At 27.3% G+C, this 25,436-nt stretch overlaps 4 protein-coding genes across 9 annotated transcripts in view; 1 reads left to right on the top strand and 3 right to left on the bottom strand.

Annotated features, from left to right (window-relative positions):
• LOC129615676 (mucin-2-like) overlaps positions 1-3,747 on the bottom strand; it is a 75,166-nt gene extending 71,419 nt beyond the window's left edge. For 2 of the 5 annotated variants that reach the window (XM_055531003.1, XM_055531002.1), the window contains exon 1: positions 2,569-3,740. The gene's annotated coding sequence lies outside the window, so the exon portion shown is untranslated. Of the gene's footprint in view, positions 1-2,568 lie in introns of all 5 variants that reach the window. The other 3 variants (XM_055531004.1, XM_055531005.1, XM_055531006.1) reach the window with 3 other exon arrangements.
• A 127-nt stretch (positions 3,748-3,874) lies between these two features.
• Positions 3,875-5,053, bottom strand: LOC129615683 (stromal cell-derived factor 2). Its single transcript, XM_055531034.1, has 2 exons — positions 4,857-5,053; positions 3,875-4,711 (listed from the first exon to the last, which is right to left on the bottom strand). Exons 1-2 carry the CDS (start codon positions 4,939-4,941, stop codon positions 4,131-4,133), a joined length of 666 nt encoding a protein of 221 aa, XP_055387009.1. The 5' UTR covers positions 4,942-5,053; the 3' UTR covers positions 3,875-4,130.
• Positions 5,054-5,851: 798 nt separating this feature from the next.
• Positions 5,852-13,399, bottom strand: LOC129615674 (pre-mRNA-processing-splicing factor 8). Its single transcript, XM_055530999.1, has 2 exons — positions 13,273-13,399; positions 5,852-13,211 (listed from the first exon to the last, which is right to left on the bottom strand). The coding sequence occupies exon 2, from the start codon at positions 13,112-13,114 to the stop codon at positions 5,987-5,989; it is 7,128 nt and encodes a 2,375-aa protein (XP_055386974.1). The 5' UTR covers positions 13,115-13,211; positions 13,273-13,399; the 3' UTR covers positions 5,852-5,986.
• A 762-nt stretch (positions 13,400-14,161) lies between these two features.
• LOC129615680 (60S ribosomal protein L35a) lies at positions 14,162-15,155 on the top strand. 2 transcript variants are annotated; one of them, XM_055531011.1, is made up of 4 exons: positions 14,162-14,238; positions 14,504-14,703; positions 14,757-14,984; positions 15,059-15,155. In XM_055531011.1, the coding sequence occupies exons 2-4, from the start codon at positions 14,506-14,508 to the stop codon at positions 15,080-15,082; spliced, it is 450 nt and encodes a 149-aa protein (XP_055386986.1). In that variant the 5' UTR covers positions 14,162-14,238; positions 14,504-14,505; the 3' UTR covers positions 15,083-15,155. The 2 variants fall into 2 exon arrangements, with proteins under 2 accessions (XP_055386986.1, XP_055386987.1); XM_055531012.1 differs by lacking the exon at positions 14,162-14,238 and adding an exon at positions 14,250-14,273.
• Positions 15,156-25,436: the final 10,281 nt, after the last annotated feature.

Below are 25,436 nucleotides of genomic sequence, written 5' to 3'. Positions count from 1 at the left end.
TTTTTATTTTTAAAATTATAACGCATAAATTTTGAGTGTTATATATTATGTACATATTATTATGTAAGTTAATACTATTTATTATTGATTACATACATGTAGCTGTGTCAGATATTGTTATATACGTTATATATACTGAATTATGTGAATTTAACTTAAGCATTTCCACTATTGTATTATTTTTTATTACTTAAGAATTATATTTCATGTTATATTCATACATACATATATACACATGTATATTAGTTTTGAAATTAGTTTTATATCTTACTAAATTTTTCTAATTTAATTTTACAATATAATTTCAACCGTTATATCTAAATAGTTCTGTATATCAGCCATAGTATAATTAAAGCAACACACTTTGTAAAGAAAAATAACATTTAAATTTATAAAAAAAAAAAAAAAATAAAGTGTACACCTAATAAAAATGTTACAGAACATAAAGAGTACTGCTACTGATAACAAAATGAAAAAAAAAAAATTTAAATATGAAAAAAGCAAACAAACTTTGTACTTGTATCATAAATTTTTGTTTTTTTTTTTTTGTCCCCCTTTATTTTTTCCTTTTGTTAAAAGCGAATATTATTCATTAGTCTGTTAACTAAACAAGAGCAAAAAAGATTTATTATTACACAATGTTAAAATCAAATAAGTACATAATATATACATGCATTATATATAGATATATATAGTATATATATATTGGGTTCTCTCGAAAATACCAAAATTCTCTACATTTACTTTACTTTTAGTTGTTATACTCTTAATGTTATACTTATGTTATTTTATCATGTTATGCAAACTAAATGTAAGTATAAGTTAATACAACATACAAACATATATATATATTATTTTGGTATGACATTTAAAAATCTCATTATGCTAAAATTTGTGCGGATATTATAATGTGTGTTTGTACGTATGTATGTACTGTTTAACTATATAATTATTTTTTGTTCTCTCTTTCAGTATAATTATTATTTGTTTGCTCTTTTCAAGTTTTCTATCTGACAATTTTTTTTTCGTCTTTTTGCCAGTTCTTTAATTATTTTTTTCTTTCTTATTTTGGTAGCTCTTTTTATCTTTTACTTTTGTGGGTGCATTTATTACAATAGTTTTGATAACAAACAAAAAAAACAAAAATAACAAGAAAATAATTAAAAAAATATTTTCATACAAATTTTTTGTTTTGCAATTTTTCATTTACATACATTATTATATGTACAAATTATGTACTTATATGCCTACATAATATATGTATGTTTTCGCTCATTCATTACGATTTAAATGGATTTGATGTAGGCACTCAAAAACATTATTATGTTCACATACATAGTATTGGAATTGAATAGCATACTAAATAAAGAGTAAATAAAGTATGCAATGTAATAATTATTAAATTTAGAGCATTTTTTAATTATTAAATTCTTTAATAAAAATTATTTTGAAAAACATACATTTTTTTATTATTGTTATGTACCAATTTAATTTTGCTATTTTAATAAATTAAAATATTATATAGTAATATTTATGAATGCGACCCCATATTTATTTTGTTTATTTAAAATTTAAAGAAATTATTACAATATTTTTGGTAAACTGATTGAATTCTAATGTACAATTTAAAAGATTTAGAAAATTTTATGATAACACATGTATATCCATACTTATGCATATACATTTATATACATATGCATATGTACATTTATATAAATATAAACGTGATTATGAATTCGTTAGGAGTTTTTAAATAATTTTAAATTTTTTCTTTTTCTATTTTTATGAAATAAAAAATATAAATTATAAAAAATTAAATTTTAATAATAGTTAATTGCAATATTATAATAGTTTAGCTACATATATACATATATATATAAGCCCTTACACTCATATACGTATGTATATATATATATGTATGTACTTAAATAAGTGCATAGTTATTAACTGTTGTGTAAGTTAAATTGGTGTATTTATAGATTTTTAAGGTAGAAAAATTTTTCTTTTTTCTTTTTGATAAGTAAATTGAAATTTCCTGCTATATGTACATATATAATATATGCATGTATGTATATATATATTTTCCCTTTGAATAATATTTTTAAACGAAAAATCAGAAAAGTTACGTTCTTTTGTGTCAATGTTGTTGTTTTTTGATTTTTTAAGGTACAATATTATACAATGGAAAAAAAAATACAATTTAAGAGATTGCGCAGGAATATTTTTGTATTTTTATTTCAAAAAAAAAAAAAAAAAAGAAAAAATAACAGAAAAAATTGAATTTTCCCTTAAACGTATTTTGTTTTTTTCCTTTACTTTTATTATTTTTTTTTGTTTTCTTGAAAAAAAAAATTTTTTTTTTGCCCTAAAATGTACGTCTTATATTTTATTACATAAACTTTAAATAAATATAAAAATCAATCCATTTAAATTAAATAAAATTTAATTAAAAATTTAAAAAAAAAAAAAAAAACAATAAAAATTCTCTATATTATCGCCGGCAATTTAATATATGTATGCAGGTATATAATAATATTTTATGCAATACAAAATATTTGAAATCCTTACAAAAATTCTCTTCTATTCAAAATCCAATAATTTTTTTTATTTTCACTTTTATTTTTTATGTTTTTTTTTTGTTAAAGAATTGACGACTTTAAAAAAAAAAATTTTTCTTCTTTTTTATATTGAAATTTTAAATTCACCAAATTGAGGTGAAATATTTTAATAAATTTATTTATTTTAATTGAAAAATAAATTTTATAATATTATATTTTTACTTATTTTATTTTCATAATTTTTAATGATAAATTCTTAAAATATTTTCAGAAAAATAAAATTTTTATAAACCGCACCGCGACTTGAAAATTTTCCATGCGAAATCATCTGGTTAAAGTACGCAACTGATGGCATTGAGGAATACAGAACCTACAATAAGAACAAAAATTAAAAAAGAAATATTTTATATGTATGTATATACATTATGTGTATATAAAAATGAAAGAACCTATTTGACAGTACCTACATTCATGTTTTTTTTAGATAAATATATGTATGTATGTATGTATGCAAGTTTAACAAAGAATATTTTCCAGTTTTCCAATCGTATAAAATTTTTATAATTTTTATCCATAAAATTCGAATTTTTGTTTGGTATAATAATATATACCAAAGTATTTTTTTTAATAAGTAGTTTGTACTATCCTTTGGCAGTTACTTCCCACAAAAATACCATTCAACTGTTTAATTTCAATACTGTGATATTGGCATTTTTACTGCCAAAGCGGCATAATGAATTTTAATTTTGCATTTCTAATACGTTTTTTTTAAAGATCATGGCAAGTGGTAGATGACGTTTTCAAAAAGTATTGAAAAATCTTTAAACAATACCGTCAAGTGTCGAAAATTTTGACGCCTAAAATAAAGTAACAATCTAATGCCGTTATAATGTTATTGTATTTAATGTCAAAACTACAGGTATTAAAATATTCACATTCAAAATTGAGAAAAAAACCGATTTTGGTATGTTGCTCTAAAGTTTGCTATCTCGTTGCATGTATTTTTTTGGGAACGAAAATATTTTTATTTTGTGATGTTTTGCGACCATTTTCCACAAAAATATCATTCAGCCTTTTAATTTTAATTCGATGGGTGATATTTTTGTGGAAAGTAATCCACAATAAAAACTCAATGTAGTTTACGCCTCTTAATTGTTTGGTGGCCACTTGCAACAAAAATAACATCCAGTCGTTTAATTTTGATGGGCTGGTAAGTATTTTTGTGGGAAGTGACAACAATTTGTTCTCAAACACTTTACGCCTCTTAATTAAGTAATTGATTGTATTGAGAAAATATCTGAAATTAAAAAGTAATGTACATTTTTACCAAATTTATTTCTCACACGTGCGAGCTTTTTTTATAAGAGCCTCTTTAAAAATCTATTTGTACAATTGAATCATAAAAAGGACTTCATCTTGTAATTATTTACAAAAATTATCTTTTTTTTTTTCATTAAAGTTGTATTTTACTAAATTATATTAAAAACAAAATAATTATAAAACTAATTAGGTGAGCACATCGGGCACAAAATATTCTTTTTATAAATCACAAAGAAAAATTATTTATGCTAATCAAAATTCGTCATGTCTGATTTCATCTTTGGTTTCTTTTGGCATTATATATAAACCTTCTTGTGTTACCCATCTTGTGCCACGTGTAGGTCCACTAAAACCTGCTACTTCCATTTGACCACTTATTGGTCGACCAAATGTCCTCCCAGTTATACCCAAATATGCACCAGTGTCCGTATGTCTTAACTGAATTGGTGTTACACGTTCCCAATTATCACCAGAGCATATAACTTCCCAATGGTCACCAGTGTCACCTTCTCCATCATCACCGTAACAGGAGACTTCTTGTTCCCCAGCTAGTGGTGATGAAAAATAATGCGAGTGCAAATTTTTTTTCGTTGTTAAATGTTCCAAACGTATAATATCACCACATTTTATAGGTTCACCTCGTTCACAAGTTTTTTTTATTTTGGATTTTACATACCAATGACTATTAACATCTTCTTTTAAATCTACTGCTGTTACTGATTGCTGGCCAGACCCTGAACCATATTTAACATCGTGGGAATGAAGTCTATAGCTATAATCATAATTCATCAATTTTATAAGAGATCCGCAGGTTACATATCTAGATTTGTTTCCTAAAAGTATAAAAAATAAAGATTCAATATCTGATTAATTTTTTTGTAAAATATTAGACATGATAAGTTTTATAATTAATCACACTGAAATAAATACACGTCAGATATTTTGGTATACTTTCAGAGTATAATAAATGTAACTCACCTTCTACTCTGTAAACTAATGCTAATAAAAATAGCATAAAATATAAAAAAATATTTCCTAAGGTACTTTTTATTTCCATTTTCATCGTTAATGTTTACTTTATTAAAACTATTCATACATCAATGCTGATGCGGCGAAAGAATTGTGATTTGGTAAAATCTTTTTAACCAACAAGGATTAAATAAACTAACGAAAATGTCAAAAATTTGCAAGTAAAAATGTCAAACACAAAATATCAAATTAGAAATGTCATTCAGGAACCTGAACAGCATAAAAATGGCGACGCGTTTACTTTAGAAATGAAAACGCATTTCGTTTCAGCAGATTATTGGTATTATTAAATTTGAAGTATTTTTGCTTATATGCAATTTTATTGATAAAAACAATTGGACCGAACATGACACTGTATCAAATTACAATTCGGTCATCTAAAAAGCAAGTTAAGACTTGTCTAGCAAGCGTTATTTTTTTTGTTTTACCTAGAACTATAATTAAATTTTTTGACAAGTCGCTTTAATTTTAACACAGCATCGCGATCGCAGAACAAGAAAGTTTTAACTAACATTTTTTACAAAAAATAACCTAAATTATACTTTTATTTTAGAGACGTTATCGAAAAATATTTTGAATCCGAATGAAATTCTGACTAAAAATTTATATTTAAAAAGCTCAAAATTTTTTTTCCTAAATTTATCTCCTAAATTTTGTTAAAAAAAAATACTAAAACAATTAGAATGATCTTATGCAAATATGCGAACCTTTTCATTTTTTTCCCCGATCCCTTTCACAACTGGAAATTCTATGTTTATGATTGGTTTTATTTATTTTAAAAATATTAACGTGTTTTGAACAGAAAATGTTTTAACATCTTTAATAAAGAATCCTAATAGCTTCAGTTTTTCCTATTTCTACACTTACTCCTGCCTGTAATGCTTATTTCTAAAAAGAATTCAAAGTTTTTAACTTAAAATAAAGAAAATTGTTCTCATTGAAAATCTGCTTGGTTTACATTTACTTTGTATTTTTTCTTTATTACTCTAATACACATTTTATTATTATTATAAATTTGTATATATGTTAAAAATAATCTAACACAATTTTTATATTTTAGTGAAAAGTAAAATAAAATTTTAAGCATAAACATCTTCACGATCTGCCCCAGCCCCATCCCCACCATCTTCAAGATTTGAAAAAAGTAAGAAATGTGAAGGTCTATGTAATTCATGATAAAATTCTTTTGGATTTGCTAATTGTAATTCGTATTTCATGTTTGGATCGTGACGAACTCCCATAAAATTATAATTCCAACTACCCTGCGCAGGTATCATAAAGAAACCTAAAAATTTATTCGAAAGTAACATTTGCACTCGTTCATAATGTGATGGTAAATAGCCTTTTGGATTATTTCCCTTATCTGTATTTTTCGAACCCCATTCAAAGCCCGATGGAGTTAACTTATACGCCGTTAATGAACACGAACCAGGTGTAAATGAACATGTAATAACAATGGTTTTTTCTCCATCCCATGTTGCATTATCTAACATTATTTTGGCATGTGTTGTAATATCTTGTGGCGATAATTGTGGCAATTCATTAGGTTGTGTATGTATCCATCCTAAAGGCTCCATATCTTTGAGATATTGATGTTGGGGTAATTGATTGGGTAGATTTATAGTTTGATGTGTACCCCACTGTGGCGGTAAAACTATACAACGAATTTCTTTTACTTGAGGATTATCAGGTGGACTAACACCATACAAATAACCGGCTATTTGAGCTCGCAAATCTGATATTGTAACAAATTTTTTTAAAATATTTTTAGGCAAGATATATGTATATCCGGTTTCCTTAATATCGTCTGAACTGACATAAATGTGATTTGTACGAAGATGTAGATTTGTAGCAGAAATTGCACGAACTCGCCATTCTGTTTTTGAACTAAATGTTTGTGTTTCATAGTTTGACGTAGTGGATGTAATTATTTCGTCACCATGTTTATTAGTTGTACGAGTTGTAGTCGCTGTTAATTGATTTTGTTCTTTTGTTTGTTTTTCAATTTCAGCGATTTGTTGACGTTGGGCTGATGGAGCTGAAATTTCCATGCCTAAAATAATATCTCTAATTTCTGATTGTGTTAGAGATGCTACATTAACATTATTCTTCTTTCCGTAATCTGCTAAAATTAAATCTTTTAATTGTACTTCTACTTTTATCCACTCTTCATCGGTTAAAGTTGGCCATATATGATGCGCTTCTGTAATAGTAGTTTTATCTGGTTTTAATATAATTTTCGTTCTTTCAGTATTAACATGTAAAGCTCTCAATATGAGAATCAATCTAGAAAATGCGGTATATGATGAAATTGTCTTTAACCAATCATCATATAAATTGAATAGAACCATTTGAGGTTCGGTAGCTTTCAATATTAGATCACCAAATTTCTCAACCTTTAAGCACGCTTGGAATGGTAATTGCAATTCAGAACCTTTGATAACAATGTTCGGGAAATCAAGCAAATGCACTTCCAAAGGATCCAACATGCCTTTACGAGTTACGATAATTTGTTTGGGTTGTTCTTCTACTGGTAAAGAACGAATTAATGCAGCAACTTCTTCAGCCGTTTTCCACTTAGCTAATTGACCTAAACGTTTTTGTCCGGCCCAAACTGATGTATGAATAATTTTTAAAAATAATTGCCCTGTACGCGGATTGAAAATGAAAATTGCCCCGTTAATTGGTTTCGTAGTTAAATTACCTTCAAATGTTTTATGAATTGTCACGCGATATACATTTGTATCATCAACAAACCATATAATTTGATTAGAAAACAATTCTCCATAGTTTTGAGAAGATAAATACGGCTCTGTAGGTTCTGAACTGTATAATTGCAATGCTTTTCTAATACGTTCTCTTAATACATATAATGCAGGATTTGCTTTCATTATTTTTGCCATTGCTTGTTGAATTAGAATTTTACAACCCGGGAACCAATTTCCATAGGCTGAATGTAAATTATATGCTAAATCTATTGCTATTAAAACTCCAGTCGGGGAAGGATATATTGACATGTTATCTGTTGTATAATCTAAAAATTTAGCACGAGCGTAACGTTCGACATCGTGCGAATCATAATCACCCCACCTTAATTGAACATCCAACCAATATTTTTGTGTGGTTGTATTATCCATAGTATCTTTCGTGTCAGCTAAGAGAGAAGGTCTCGACACATTCCATTTATAAGCAGGGAACAGAAGAATATCAGCGCAAGATGAGTTCATTTTGTAAGATTTTCTGGGATGAATAGTTTCTTTTTGAACTGTTTCAATTTCTAAAGCGTCCAATTCTTGATCAAATACCTGACATAAATCCATAACAATCGATTCGTGTATTTTTTGCCATAAATGAGCACGGAAAATTTGAATTAGAGAAATTTTCAAAGTTGGAATTTTACCATGCATAAATATACCAGTTAAATCTAACTGAACTTGAAAACCAACATACACATTTGCACGATTAATTGTTGGTGACCACCATAAAGTAAAACGACGATTAGGAATTTGATTTAAACCAGAACGTTGTGCATTTGTTAATTTCTTATATTTCATTGATTCTTCGAAACCAGATGCTTTTTCCCAGAATAAACCTTCCCATGTTGGGAAATATGTGCCTTTGAATAACGTATGTTCTAATATACCTTCAACTCCACCTAATGCTTGAATCATATCAGTTCTATAGTTATTTAAATTCCATAATTTTCCATCATGCCTTTGATGAGTCCACCAAAATGGATTTTGTTTTAATACTTGATATTGTTTAAACTCTGTACGAATTCTCCAACCTTTATCGTATGCTAAAGTATGGCGATCTTTCTGGAAAAGGGTATTTATGCGAGGAATACCCCGATCCCAACTGTCTTCTAAATCTTCTAGTGTTAAACGACGATTTTGTGCATTTGCTTCTTGACGTTTTAATGCGTATTCAGCCCATACACGTTGCGAATCGATAAACTCACTTTCCCATGGTTGAATATATCTGTATAAATTTGGAATTAACTGATCCTGATCATGAGACATCCCAGATCGAAAATGAGTAATACCAACATCAGTTTGTTTTGACCATCTTAAATCTGATTGTGGAATTAAAACATGACCCATACTTAACATTCCAAGACCGCCTAATTCTTTAGGAGTGTAGAAAACAACTGGAGGAAATCTTGAAGGCATTTTTGAATTCAAACCAATTTTTATACGAGTCTGAATTTTATTTTCGCATTTAACTAATAAGTCTAGGAGTTCTTGAGTGTTCACTACAGCTTCACGAAAATATGTCATTAAACCAATCAAAGCAGTGTTCCATTTATTCACTATTTTTGTAAACGTCGTAGAACCTGATGCCATTAATATTTGGCGAACTCGATTATGAAAACGGCCTAACGACTCGTCATCGACTCGCAAAAAGCATTGAGCTGTTCTTTCTTTAGTCACTTCATTTTGTAAATTCCAGACACCATCACGATGTGTAAATTCCTCATGTTGAGTTCGACATTTTGGTAGGATTCTGCACTCAAAACCTGACATGTTAAACAACAAATTGGGATTATCTTTTGAATATACGGATACAAAAGTATTTTCCCAGTTGACCGTTGTAACTGACCTCGGTAAGCGATTTTTTATGTCCCAAAAAACAGCACGTCCTAAATTAACATCATGTTTCATTAAACGCATCCGGGCATCTCTTGGCCAACATTTCTTGTTATTGTACCCAACAATGTTCTCGTTATTTGGATCTGGATGTTCAGTTAAGTATCTTTGAATTAAGTCTCTAGCATCGTCAGCAGTGAATCTTAAGAAAATATGAACTCGATCAACGTACCTACAGTATAATCTGATAGGGTGAGCCGTTTCAGTAGTAGTATCTTGGAAGGTTAAAAAATCATTAGGCATTTGTGGTGGGCCGGCCATTTCACTTGATCTTTGTAAACCAAGTACTAGAAGGTCCAAAACTAAACCATAATATTGTGTAATAAAAGAGGAGAACTGTAAGCCCCTAATTATTCCATAGCTGTTAGTATGGTTCATATCTTTATAATTGATTACAACGTTATTTTTAGCAGTCATGTAATCAGCAATATTATGATCAACTATAAGACGCAATAAACGATTTAACAAAGTTAAATCAATCTTTTCATACAATTTTTCAAATCTCGATTCTAGAAGAACATTACATTCCCCTTCTGAAATATCCCAAACGTCTTGCATATTATTAATGCCCTGACACCATTTATAAACCAGAAGTGGTGGAGGTTCCGTGTCACTGGGCTTAATCCATGGTGGGAATAAACGTCTTTTGTCTGCTTCATACCATAAATATTGATCTAAATAAGCATCTGTAATTTTTTCAAGTGGCTCTACATCGTAAACGGGAATAAGATGGCTGTATAAATCCATGAATTCGATACCAACTTCTTTAAATGCTCTCTGGGTTAGCAAATGACGTTTAATACGTGATAAAGCTTCGTGTGGGTTGTCATATGCTTGTTCTATTAACCCTAACTCTTCCCTTTGACTTTGATTTAATCGAGATTTTACACTATAAGCTTCTTTTAATCTTTCCAAAGCTAAAATTAATAATTTTGTGTCGTGTTTATATGAAAGTGGAGGAAATGGAACAGGAGCAAATCGCCTGGATTCTAACCAATGAACCGTTGTTGTATAAATAGCGACAGCTTCCTCAGGTGAAATATATGGACCATCCTTTAAATAATTGTGCTGCCTTTCTTGTTCGGCCTTTAGATAAAGTCTAGTTAGTCTACCTAAATTCTTTTTGCATACAGTTTTATCTACAGTTGCCCCTCTACGTATTCTTTCACGATTATAATGTGCTGTATTAGTCCACCAATCAGCCTTCATTTTTACGTAACGTAATATCATATTTTCAATAGGAATAGGCAAACCTGGGACTTTCCAAGGTATATTCGCCTTCCAGCAACGCCAAGCTTCTGATAAATGTTGCAAAATGGTTCTTGCTTTATTTTGTTTAATACCTTCTGGCATCATGTCGACGATATCATGCATAACTGACGCTCTTAATTCTAAATCAAAGTGTGATTCAACTCTTTGTTTTGTTACGGTTTTTGCGACTCCTTTCGAATGCCGGCCTTCAAATTGACGCGATAATAAATTTCCTAACCAACGTTCTAAAAGCGGAGTAATACCTCGCATGAAAAATAGCCACACACGCCAACCTGGGGCCCAAAATCCACAACCAGGACCTTTTCCAACTGGTCCTGTATTGAATCGATAATATATTAAATGTTTTAAATCCTTGCACATACGAATTTGCCTCATTAATTTATACTTGTATCTGTACATTCCAGTTAGTTGACCAACGTGAGCAAAAATATATTGCAAACCGTCTGCAAGTTGAAATGCGTCTACATTGTTTAAGCGATATTGAACATGGGAATCTATGATAAGTTTAGTCAATCTTAAAATTTCTCGACACAAATGAAAAGCGTTTCCGAAACGCGATTTTTTTCTTTCCTTAGTAGTTAATGTTTTTACTGGTTTTAAATTAAAATTATAATCCAAATGCAAGTAGTTTAAATTTTTACGATGAATAAGAAGGTTCAACATGTTGTATCCTTGTCTGCAAACTTGCAAACCAGCTTCAACCCAATCTAATGTGGTTGTCTGGAAGAACTTTGTTGCTTTGAATGATTTGAATAAATACCTTTTCTTCTGTGGTTTGGGCTTTCTATGCTTTAAAGCATTAAGTACATAATATTTCAACAATTTTTGATAACTCACACGTACTTTAACTGGATGCCCAGGTGGACAATGTTCTTTATACCATCCCTTTACTAAGGGAATATCTAAAGCACGTCTACAACGACCAGATCGCATATTGAAGGGTCTTGGTGCCCATAATAAAGATATTCCATTTGCAGTATTATCTGTATATAATGGAGTATCTTGTAAAAATGGTTGCACCTCTTCTGGTAGAACAAATTCTTCATCATCATCTATTGTTGGTTCTAATATTTTGTTTGTATGTCTATGAGAAATCGGGTTTATTAAAGGATCAAAATAAAATGCTGGTAGATCTGGATCTTCCGTTTTTATGTAAACAACATTAGGTGTGTGATACCATGAAAGATGTACAAAATGTGGCATATTATTGTATAAATATGGGAAAGCAATTCTGTATTCAGTTCGAATAGGTTGCCGAATTATAACTTTATTAATGTCATTAAATTCATTCCAATCTTCATCACCAATATTATGATCTTTGATTAATGGTTCAAATTTCGGACCACCCGGTATAGCCATATTTAATGCTTTAGCAGTAAAAAAACTTTTCGGATCAAATAAATAAAAAAAATTATCATCAACTAAATCAGTTAAAAGTTGATTAGCTAATCTATATAATGTAGCCATTTGAGGTAATGTTAAATTCCATTTACGATATGTTGGTCCATTAACATATGGCGTACCAATCAAAGGTTTGTGTTCATAAAACCATTTATAGACTGGAGCATCTTCTTCGGTATCTAATTCAATTTGTATTGCCTCTAAAGGTTCTACATCTAACACGTTATCTGCGTAATCCAAAGGAGGTTCTTCATCATCAAACGGTGGAAATCGCATTCTTTTAAAATGTCTTCTATCACGTTTTTCTCTTCTCATCATAATCCACATTGTACCCCATTGCGCAATATAAACTGGTTCAATTACCCATGGAATTTCGTTGACAAATGTTATTGCGCCAGAAATGTGGTACAAAACTTGAACATCACGTATTTGCTCCCACGGCATTGGCATATTTTCTAATAATTTTAAAACAGCATGAGGCATATACTTTAAGGCTCCTAAATAAACTCGTTTATCATGACGGTATTTTCTGCTAGTCATATCACCATGATCTCGTATAATTTTTCGAATATGTTCAGGTGGCATATCTTCCTTTTGAGCATCAACAAAACCAAATTTTCTTTTTGGAGCAAACCTCTTAGATTGTAATTGTTGCCATTTTAAAGCTTTTTCTTGTAGTTTATCTTCGTTAATAAAATCCTGTTTTGGAGGTGGTATTACGCCAAGGGGAGGTTGCTGACTATTAATAGGTGTTCCAGGAGGTGCACCTGTATGCTGCATTTGAATTTGCTGCGTCGCCATTACTTGCATTTGTTGCTGAGCTGCTGCGAGAATTTGAGCCGCCCAAGGGTTGGGCGGTAGCATATATGGTGGCATACCAGCCATTTTAGATCTTTAGTAAGTTTCCAATACTTCGTCCTAATCAAGCTATTGCTACATATAAAAACTTTGAGACAAACACACGTCTTCTGCACATACAAATCTAAAATATTTAAACAAACCATTTTTTATAAACGTAATTATTTAAAATTATGGCCTCCTACCAGATTATTGCTTTAATTCCAATTTTTTTAAGTATTTTAGATGAAATTTATGAATAAATATTTAATTTTTCTTGCAAATCTCGCAAACGTTTCCGATTCACAGTCAATTTAAACATCAAGAAAATAAATTATGGCGTTTCTTTTACGGCTTGCCAGTTGCTAAAAATTAATTACAAATTTTTAGTGCGAGATATTTTTAATATTATTTTATAGGTATACATACATAAGTTAATGTTAAATTAAAGTAAGTTCTATAAATGTAGAAGACGTACTTAAAATATTACATTAAAACTATTTTCAGATTGTTATAACTTTACAAAATAATAAGTTTAACTTTACAAAATAATTCTTTTGCTTATTTTGTTTTGGTGAAAATGGTTTATGGATCTTAATCAATATAAAAATTTCACAAGACATATAAAAATAATGTCTTGCATTTCATTAATTACAAATTATAAAGTTTCACTCACTAAAATTATTATTAACATTCGAAGTTAAATTCAATCAGTTTTACTAATTGTGTTAGGTTAAGCTGAAACAGACTTTTGTATTGTGTTTTCAAACAACTACTAGACTAATTAGTCAATGCGGCAATCTTTTTAGCGGTATTTTTGTTTTGATAATCTTTCACATTAATGTCAATTTTGAGTATAGGAAAGACTTACCACATTCTGTTGAATTTATTTTTGTAGGTATAAAAATTGAAATAATGTTGAAGTGCGATCAACGTGCTTTTCAATATATTGAAGGACCAATTTGAATAGTGGATGAATTGTGGAAAAATGAACACAAATTTGAGTTTCAATATATCGTAAAAATATATTACCGTTGTTTTTTATGAAAATAATTATGTTTCTTGGAATAGTCACTAAACCAAAAACTGGCGCTGCAACACAATATGATTTCAAATGTCAAAGTCATTTGAATACTGCTGTCATCCTTTCTTTCACCTTTTGTAAATTTCCGGTACGTTGTGGATTTTTTTTAACATTAAATTTTAAGTAAAATAACTAACATAATTTTTTGATATATTTTTAAATAATATGCAAATAGCAAAGAAAAATATTTGTGTTGTAATTATATTTTATGAAAAGATGGCAATAATTGATGTATTTTGAGATATTTAAAGATATAAAAGAGCTGTTTGCCATTGTAAACAATTTCTCACCTATTTGCATATTGAATATTATGAAGCTGCAAGTTTTTTAATAATTAAAATTTATTTGTGTAGAAATGGCGGATACTGCTACAAAACCGGCTGCCCCTGCAGCTGCACCTAAAGCTCCAAAGGCTAAACCAGAAAAAGTAGAAAAAACTTTTGAGAAACATGTTAGACCATTAAAAAGACACGGACGTCTTTTTGCTAAAGCCGTATTTACAGGCTACAAACGTGGTATGAGAAATCAGCATGAAAATCAAGTTATTCTTAAGGTAAGATATGTCCAGTTATTGTTATCATAAGTAATCAAACATATTTAACTTAGATTGAAGGATGCCGCAGAAAAGAACATGGCTTATTTTATGTAGGTAAACGTTGTGTTTATGTTTATAAAGCCAAAACACGTAAATGTGTTCCACAACACCCAAAAAGAAAAACAAAATTACGTGCTATTTGGGGTAAAGTTACAAGATTACATGGAAACACAGGTTGTGTGCGTGCTAGATTCCGTAGAAATTTACCCGGTCATGCTATGGGACACAGAATTCGTATTGTAAGTAAATACATAATTTTTTATATTGGTTAACAAATGCTCCGAGTATTCTACCCTTTTCTCATTTTTTTCAGATGCTCTACCCATCAAGGATATAAGCTGATTATCTAATTTTTAATAAAAACATACAAGTAAAGAACTTTAATAAAGTTTATTTTTATTTAAAAACTATTAGTAAAGTTTGCGTGTGCTAATAAAAATCAGAATAGAGAAAAAGCAAATTTAGCAATGATAAAAGAATATTTTGTCAACTGGAATTTAAATTTAATACTTAATAGATCCAGTTTCTAACTCGATACACATAATTACTTGTATTACGAAGATGGTAATAGACCAACATAATTTAAAAAATTGTACCAAGCAAATTAGGAGTCGCAATATCTATTTATGTTCAATATAATAAAAGATGAAAAGTAAACGACACAATTGACATTGAAAAGTAAAATGGGACTTTGTACCTATCGCTTGTAATTACAGATTCCATGTCCACGGTTCGAAAAGTTGAACCTGTGGACATGATTCTAAATAAAAGTATAAAGTAAAAACACATCCTTAAGATGTTTGTATCTAGCAATCAATTTAATCTCAGCGAAGTATGGTGGTTCCAATTTTTGATAAATTGAGACTAGTAGGGAAGTCCATACTAACAATACCTAAGTTCAACCATACTCAATGTCAGCCTTTTCAAAAAAAATTACTGGAAAAAAGAACATTTAGTTACACGTTTTAAAAATTTTTAAATATATTTTGGCTTAATCTTCCTTTTCACTTTTATTTTAATTGACGGTTAATTTAATAAAAACAGTTTATGTGTGTCCTTAAAGAAATTATACAAAAAAAATGTTTATTTTTGTATTGTTCCCATAACTTGGTTGCTAACGGTAAGGGAAAATCCCCGAATAACTGTGGTCACCAAAATTATATATTTTTTTGCGCACAACTGAATCGAAATTTCGCTCAATTGCATTAGTGAATCTAATATGGGAAATTTTAAAATATGCTTAAAAAATCAATTAATTAGAAATTGTTTTCTTCCAAAAAGTAAATTCTAGAAGTCTGAAATTTTATAGTTTTTAGATATTAATTAGACTTATTTCGTCAGAAAATTTTTTTCCATCTTCACTCCTCAAAATCTCGAAATTTGGAAAATTCGAATTTTCAGCATCATATATGTATTTCCGAAAGTGAATATTTAAATTTTTATAAAAGCAGAGTGATAACAAGAAATGTTATGCCAACAAAAAGTATGTGTAATTATTTTTCTTATTTCACGTAATTAACCCTTAAATTGGTGCAGCATTATGTTAACGCCTCTTTAAATTTTTTTCATTATAGAGATTTCATACATTGATCATCCTAAATGTATGCAATCTTTGAATATTTTAGTATATGAATGAAAATAATTTAAATAGTGTAATGATTTTTTAGAGCAGTTGAACAGAAACGTGCTACTTTAGAAACCATTGATTTGACCCAACTTTATCTTGAAACAGATTTTTTGTTGCAATTGCAATATGCTTATGATTGTTTCTAGTTTTTGAGAAAATGAAATTAAAATTTGTAGTTTTTACGGTAAGTTGTGTATAAGAGATTGATATTGCATTACAAACTAAATTATAGTTATTACCCCATAATTCAATTTTATTTAATGTAGATCTCTGTATGTATATTTGTATGTCTAATTGTATATTATATACATATACATATGTAATATTATAAATGTACGTTAATATAAAGATTTGGTTTTGTTTCGGTGATAATATTTTGTTTTTTTTTTTTGTAATAATTTCAAATTCCGACCTTTTGACTTATTCTGAATTGACCTTTTAAGGTATTAACTCTTTTTTCATGAATTTTTCATTTCAAGATGAAATTTTTGCCGGTTAACAAGGTTCTTGGTGCAATACTTTATTAAAACAAAATACATACAGGTACTGTAATTGTGCATATATTTCACTATATGTATCTATATTTGTAGCATTTTTACAGATACGCCAAGGTCTTAAACCGTTTGTTACATATTATTTAATATTGCTGTTGTTTTTCTTTTAAACGAGTTTTGTTGTAGTAATTTAATTAAAAGCTTCATTTTCTTAATATAGGTAAATCATACATCTAAAACAAAACCAAAAAAAATAAAATTCGGAGTTCATGTTTTACAACATAGCGATTATGCGGCCATATCTGAGGTCTTAATACTAAAATTGTTTTCTTTTAATTTTAAATTGATATTGAATCAAAATTTTCTACGTTAATTTTAAAAAATTTGAATTATTTTTATACAATCACCAAGATTATTTTTGGTTTCATTCTATTTTGTATCTCACAGTTAAGTGACCAACTGTAATTTAAGAATATAAAAGAAAATAATGGTCCGTACTCTATGAAGTCTTATATAACAAAAAAAAAATAAGTATGTATGTATGTAAATAGGTAAATATATTGCATATTTTATATTTTTAATCTTTTATGTGATTCCTGTTCTTTTCTTAGACAGCATTTAGGATTGTGGTTTTTTGATTTTTTTTTTTAAAAAGAAAATGTAATATAACATATAATTCCCATTATTTTTATAGTTACTGCTAAAATATTCGATTTAGTTGTTCCGTATTTATTATGGAAACAATTTTTGTATAACAAAATATTAAGGTCTTAAATCAACTAATTAAAGACACATAAGTATTTTATAAAAGGCAAAAATTTAGTATTTTGTTTCAATTATTATTCACAATATTTCTTACATAATGTATGTATTTAAGATGTGTATGTTAAGTGTATTTTGTAAATTTAAAAATAATTATAACTAATTCCAGTTCCCGGATCATATTGTTAATTAAAATAAAAAATTTTAACAATATTGTATTGCAAAATTCTATTAAAAATATTGTAAATATGCAAATGAGATAATTAATTATTTGCCATGTTTGATAATAATATGTAAATTATTTAAAAAATTCTATATGTACTTGGAACCTGGTCGTGAAATCAAGAAAAATATAATTGAACTTGAAACTAAAGAATTTTGTTTAAAGAAAAATTCTCTTCAAAATACTTACATACATACATGCGTAAATGAATTTCGATGGTACATGGAAAGTTTATAATGTATGTATAACAATTGTTGCTTGAACAGTGTAGGATACATACGAAAATATACTGGTATAAGAATTAACTTATTTTCCCAAAAATAATTACATTTTCTTAAAAAACTGAAAGAAATAAATCAGATCAAATAATCGAAGAATAACACACAGAAAGTATTTTAATTTCACTATTCATATAACTGATATAGTATAACAGTTTAATTAAATTAGGAACTTGCATATAAGCAAAAATTTTCACTTAATTTACAATTATAATTTATGCCATCATAAATTTTTGTTTTTAATTAAAACTGATTTGATCTGGTTGGTAGCTGATTTTACTTATGATTTTTGTATTTAATTCAATATTGGATTATAAATTGGTATATAAAATAAGATTTTTTGTTTTTATTTTTACTTTTGTTTAATTGAAACTTCAATTGCTATTGTTTTCATTTTTTTTGGTTTCTTTTTCTTATTTTCTCTTTTCAATTAGCATACTAATTACTTTATTCAGTTTAGTTTAATATTAATTAAGACAATAAGTTTTTTATTAAATTTTAATTATGGTGGCATTTTCATTTTATGTTTGATGACAAAAATAATATTTTTTTTGAACTTTATTAGTACATTCTCATGCTAGGTCTTTCACAAAAAAAAAATTGAATATTTTGATCTTGAATAATTTTAGAAAAGAATTTCATAAAACTATATACTTGCAAGATACCTAATCTTATTATATAATATGCACGGTTTTGAAATTTTAAATGTTTAGAGTCGAAAAACATGTTACTTATATAAAAGTTCAATTTAATTAAATGTTAAATCTTGATTATTATTGTTTTGCACAAAGATTTTTTTAAAAACAATTTATTTCATACCTCTGAAATAAAATCTAATATAAAAACTCCTCTTGTATATTTAAACAATTATTATGTATGTTTATGCTTTAAAAATAATTGTTAAAGTTCGAAGAAGGAAAATTCAAATGTGGTAATTTGGTAAACCAACCGTTGGCATGCTTCTGCTGCTTGTCGACAAATATGCGCTATTTGAGTATGAGTATGGGCCACTCGAGTTTCTTACATTATCTACTTACAAGAAGAATTTTCATAATGATCAATTTTCATTGGACTTTATTGATTATTTTCTTTTGAAGAAAAAATAGATTCGTATGGAATTTTATGTACCTATAAATATATTGTATATTATCTATGATTTAGAATTCTTAAATGTTTTTTTGGAAAATTTTGAACAGTCACAATCGAATATAACGTAATTTTTTCGTGCAAGCATAAAAATGAAGTACCGCATTTTTGTCGCAAATTGAATTGTCTGCATGCTGCACTTTGCCGACGGCTGCAATACCAAAAATTAAAATATTTTTGTTTAGCTAGCTTAATCAAAAAACCTACATGCTTACAATTTTTTTGAAATGTATATATTTTGCCTTCCAGTTTGTATAATTGCTTAAGAGCTTGAGAATTTTCTTCCTTCTTAAAATATTTCGAATTTAAGTTAGACACATAAAAAAAATTACTTTAATTTGCTAGATTTCCTCTTTCATACTCTTAAATGAATCATTTTACAATTTTATCGTAAAATATATAAAGGTCATATATTATAAAGGCTATCTACATTATATCGTACTTGTATCATTATTCTCTGAAGTCATTTCGAAAAATAAGTATTTTTCGAAAATGAAAATATAAAAATCGATTTAAAATACATTAACAGAATTTTTTTTTTCATCAATCAAAGAAAATACAAAAATTCTTTTCTCAAAATATAGCTGCAGTATTGGCACCTTTAACAAAAGTATATTTAAGAATTTTATAATAAAATTTTTTTCCCATCATATATTGGTATGATGGAATATATATAGTTAAAGGTACTCGCATAATCTTAACAAAATATTTCTTTTAAATCTCATATACAAAATATAAAAAGGTGTTAATTAACATTTCGAATTTTCAAAGGTTCCTCAAAAAGCTTTTATTCATATACGAGTATGATATTATGCAGTTTATTTTTATTATACTGAGAAAAAATTTTTTCTAAAGGAATTTATAAAGGAAAATTTTTGTTTTATTTTTAGACGATTGGTTATAAATAAAGATTGTATACAAACATATAAAAAAAAACAAAAAAAAAAAAAGGTGTTATTAGGTCATATTAAAATTTTAATTTTTTTTTTTTTGTAACATTAATTTGTTTGTAAACTACCAACAATTTTAAGTCAGAATATGTACATACACTGACATACATTTATGTATATTTAGTTAAATATATTGGTATTTAACTTTTGACTAACATTAGTATATTCTTATTGAAAATTCATATACATACATACATATATTTCTTTTACATATGTTGTGATTAATGAATATTATGAAAGAGATTTCTGTATCTTACTTACATACATACATATATGCTATTATTATAAAAATATTTTTGATTAATATTAAATTAAGAAGAAGAAAATTTTTTTTTTCAAAACTTGATTTTAGCATTCTTTGTTTTTTCTTTAACCTTTATGTTATAGGCATTATATATATATATGTAGACACATATATTATATGTATATTTATATTAGTTGATTGCAATATTCGTGATAAATTGCAAATTGCGTTTGCAATTCTATATAACTTCTAACTTCGAATTTTAGTAAATCTGGTTTGGCAGAATAAAAAAAACTACTGGAAAAACTTTAAAATTGTCACTTACTTGTACATTTAGTGAAGAAAGTTTTTACAGTTGGTGAAGTACTGTCACAGTTAGTTATGAGTTGTTAACACGTCTTTCTATAATAATTTTTGTGAATTTTCCAACATTTTTATATTTGCGACTTTTTACTTTGCAAATTAAGTATGTTCTATATATGGAACAGTATACTGAGTCATTCATAAATACTTTTAAATTTTTTAGAATTATATAATGATGGTTGTAGGAATTTTGTAAGTTATATATTACTTTAAAAGTTAACGAGCAAACATTTTTTATATCTAATTTTAAGATGTTCGAAAAAATTCAAAATATTGGTTTATATTTACAATATTCATTTTTAAAGGCTCGAAAATAAATATGAACAATGGCACTTTTGCCATCTCGACCTGCATCTTTTTAGCACTTTTTCAAAAATTTTTTTTTAAAAACGTTTTATTAGTTTTACTCTGGCTGGCTTCCTCTATCGCAGCATACTATACTTGAATTTTAAAAAAACAAAATAGCCGCTAAAATGCACCGTTATTTCAAGTCAGTTTTTTTTCAAATTCTTAATCCTGTTAGATACTAATAAAAAGTTCATTTCGTTAGAAGAAAATTTTTATCCACCTTCACACCTTTTTTTTCCACCTCTCAAGTTAAGTTTTTTCCGCCTCTTGAAATTTGTAAAATTTGAATACTTGGCAACTTATATTTGCGAAATCGCAAGCTTTTTTAAATTTCTATAAACGCAGATAGGTAACGGTAAACTCCATGCCATTAAAAAATATAATTATTTTTCTTAACTCACGCAATTAACCCTTGAAATCGAGCATTATGTTAACCCCTCTTTATATTAATTTTTGTTTTACTTCCAAGACTGCATAAATCGTTCATCTTAAATATATGCAATCCTAGAAATAGTTTCGTTTATAAATGAAAATAATTTTAATAACGTGGTAGGTATACATAGACCGTTTGTAAAAGAAGTTTATTTTCACTTGTTAAAGGAAAAAATGCTACAATACAAACCATTGGTTTGACTCAACTTTATTATAAATACAATTGTATGTAGCCCTCTCATACATATGTGTGATGCGTCATATTATATCAAACGTAATACATTTTTATTAAATTTACTTTATAATTTTTTTTTAATGAGGTTTTATAGACTACATACTTACATGGTTAATTGTAATAGTTATTCCGTCAATATCTCAATACATACATACATACATACATTCATTTAAAAAATCAAGAAAAACTTTTCCTCATTTGTAGAACTTTGTATTGTTGCGTTTTTTTTTCTTACATTTGCATACTAAATGCAAATTGACTTATTCGGAATCTTATGTATGCAATATACCTATATAGTTCTAATATTAATGGTTCTGTTTCATTTATATGAAAAATTTTTTTTGTTATTTCTTTTGTAGTTTTCATTTTATTAGAATGACTTTGATAATGGCAATAAACAATTCGTTTTTCATTTATAAAAGAACAACGAAAAAAAAAAATAAAAATTCAGACCGTTTTTTCTCTATACAACTTAAAAAAACAAAACAAAAGCTTTTTGTTTTCATTTTTTTTCATCTAAGAAAAATTCTGAATTCATAAGTTAAATCACTTTTAATGTACTTAGTCGTCATACATGTAAGTATGTGCAGCAAATCACATAAAAACGATCAACTTTATGACTACGTTGTTATAGCCATAAAAAATATTAATAAGAATAAAAATTCAAAATGATAAAAAAAATCTTTTATGAAATTTTCTAATGACGTAAGGCTTTGTTTTTTTTCTTTTGCTTTCCTTAAATATGGTTGGTTGAGTGAATTTTACAATATATTAAGTTATATGACTATAATCGGTTAAAATCATAAAAATTAAATATATACGGTATAGAGAGTATTTCTGAATATGATAAGCTTATACAAAGCGGTAAAATATTAAGAGTAATGCGTGAAAATTATAGGGTTACGAAAGACATAAATTCCAAAGAGAATTAAGAGTTCAAATATTAATTCGATTTAGGAACCTTCTCCCTGAAATTGAATTAGATTAATTATTAAGAGTCAAATTATAAATTTTTATTTGTATACTTAATCGAAATTCATAATTAGCCCTTTGATTTAATAAGATATAAGGAGACATAATACAGAGTGAGTGTAAGTACATTTTTATACCCGTATACGAGCGTATGTTCGAAGGGTATATATAATAAATTTGCCTTACCGTATGTAACGCTAGGAAATGCCTTACCGTATGTAACGGTGTGAGATATAGCATGTTTGCCCTAATACTAAATGCGAGTATCCTATTTAAATTAGAAATAACCGAGGAAGTGATTCGGATAGCTACCAAACAACTTCTAAAATCACTTGGATGTAACTTGCAAATTTTTGAAGCTGCGGTACTGAAATTTTACAAAAACAAATATGGTAACATGGAAAATATTTTATAAGGGAAATTTCTTGTGCTGCCATATAACTTGAAAGGCATTTAATCGTGTATTAAAACGATAAAAAACCAGGATTACGTATGTGGAACACTGTGTCTATTAACACACAGCACTTAAAATCATTCATTCGTACGGGTATTACAGAGTTGACAACCCTATCTCTTCTTATTTTTTGCCACGATTTCATTTTGAAACCGTGCGGGCAGACGCACGAAAAAGGCAAATTAAAATAAATAAGAATTTTTTTCTTCCGAAATTTTTTAGGAAACTTATTTTCATGAACATATAACTTACAATCGCGTAAACATATGTATTCATACATAATTTTCGTTTACATATCTACGCGAGTTTTGTTAAATGACATAAAACTTTAGGAAAATTCAATATTTAATTTTACTTCAACAATTCTATATTTTTTAAAGAACGCATTTTTATAAAAATTTTTTTATATATTTTCTAATTTTAAGGCCCATTAATATTCTAATAAACATCTATTTCGTATATTGTCGTTTTAAGTTGATGACAATCTTTAACTAAATTCTAGTTAAGAAATTTATTTATTTATTCTCTTCTTGTTTTCCATATTCAAATTTGAAATTTTCTCTTCCTTAATTTCAATCTGCCAAATAGATCTATATATTTTGATTTATTTGCATTGCATAAATTAGCTATAAATTATACCATACTTAAATATTTATATAATACACATATAATACCCACATATTATATGTAGTATGACGGGCGATTGTGGGTTAGTTTTCACATTTCTTGATATACATAATATACATACATACATATATGTATATAATAACGTATTTGTACGTAGGCAAATAAGTATAAAGAAAAATAAATCTAGACTAACTTATTTCTTTATTTTATTTCTCTTATTATCTACAATAAAATTTTGTTTAAAACATTGAAATTGACTTTAATGATTTTCACAAGTTCTAGATCAAGAACAATTGCTATACAAATAATTTTATTCAAAATTGACTAATAGATTTTTGCAATATTATAATTTTTTTTCTTATTATTATTATTATTGTTGTGACAAATAACAAACAAAAGTCGTAATTCTCTACGACATAAAAATACACACATAAAAAATATCTGGAGAAAATATATTTGCTTTCTTTTAAGACTATAAAATTGAATTAATTCTAAATATGTATATATATGTAGCTTAATTTAAGCTTAGAACAGTGGTAGAAAACTTTTCTAAATTAATTTTAAACAATTTCGTAAATACGTGGAAAGCTATAAGAAGATTTGTTAAAATTAGAAGTTTAATTGAATTTTAGTAGCTTGCGTGAGATTAATATCAAACATTTTGTATGATTGAAATTTTACCTGTTAATAATTTAATGAAGTTTCAATTAGTCTTGACAGCTAACGGCTAACTGATTTGATCTTTTATGAAAAAACCTATTTTTAGCAGAATAACTAATGTCTTCATATAACTGCAGAATATATGGATGACGTAGCTCAAAGGAATTTATTAAAAAATTTTTCTCCTCGAACTGGACTCAAACCAGTGACATACCGCTTTCTAGGCGGACGCCCTACCAACTAAACTACAGAGGTATGAAGAAATTACAGGCAAATTGTTCGTCAAATCACTTTATACTATAATCAACATGATTATCAAGTATTGTTTACAAGAGATGCTACATCATACAATTTTCTATTTCAAACATACAATCACAAGAACATGTAAATAGGTGTTGTGCCTATTGTACTAATGATATTATTAATTACCAATGGTAATTCTTATAATTCTTATAAGAATAACTAATAACTAATTAATCGAGATTTTTTCATACCATATTAACCAATACAAAATTCATTGATAAAAATTCGAAGTTTGCAAAAAAGTGTTTAATATTGCAAAAAATCCAGCATTTACAGGAGAAGTTTCAAGCATTAAAACTTGAATTCACTCAAAGTGAATGAATAGTAAGTAGGATAGTTCAAGCAAATAAATGTCACGTTTAAAGCCGAATTTTTGTTTTATAAAAATATACATATGTCGAATATATGCGGAATATATGTGAAAATACTTTAGAACTTAAGTTTATAGGTCATTCAAGACTAGCACAATGACGGCTTTATAAAGAATGTTTGAGATTTTAAAATACGCTCAATTAATATTTATAATGCGATTGTAAGTTTAAGTTCAGAAAATTTTCTTAATTTTTCTTTAAC

The sequence above is a fragment of the Condylostylus longicornis genome, unplaced genomic scaffold (genome assembly GCF_029603195.1).
Source record: "Condylostylus longicornis isolate FDR11 unplaced genomic scaffold, ASM2960319v2 ptg000144l, whole genome shotgun sequence".
NCBI lineage: Eukaryota > Metazoa > Arthropoda > Insecta > Diptera > Dolichopodidae > Condylostylus > Condylostylus longicornis.
The sequence above is the reverse complement of the archived record's forward strand: the minus strand, read 5'-3'. Positions and strand labels throughout refer to the sequence as shown.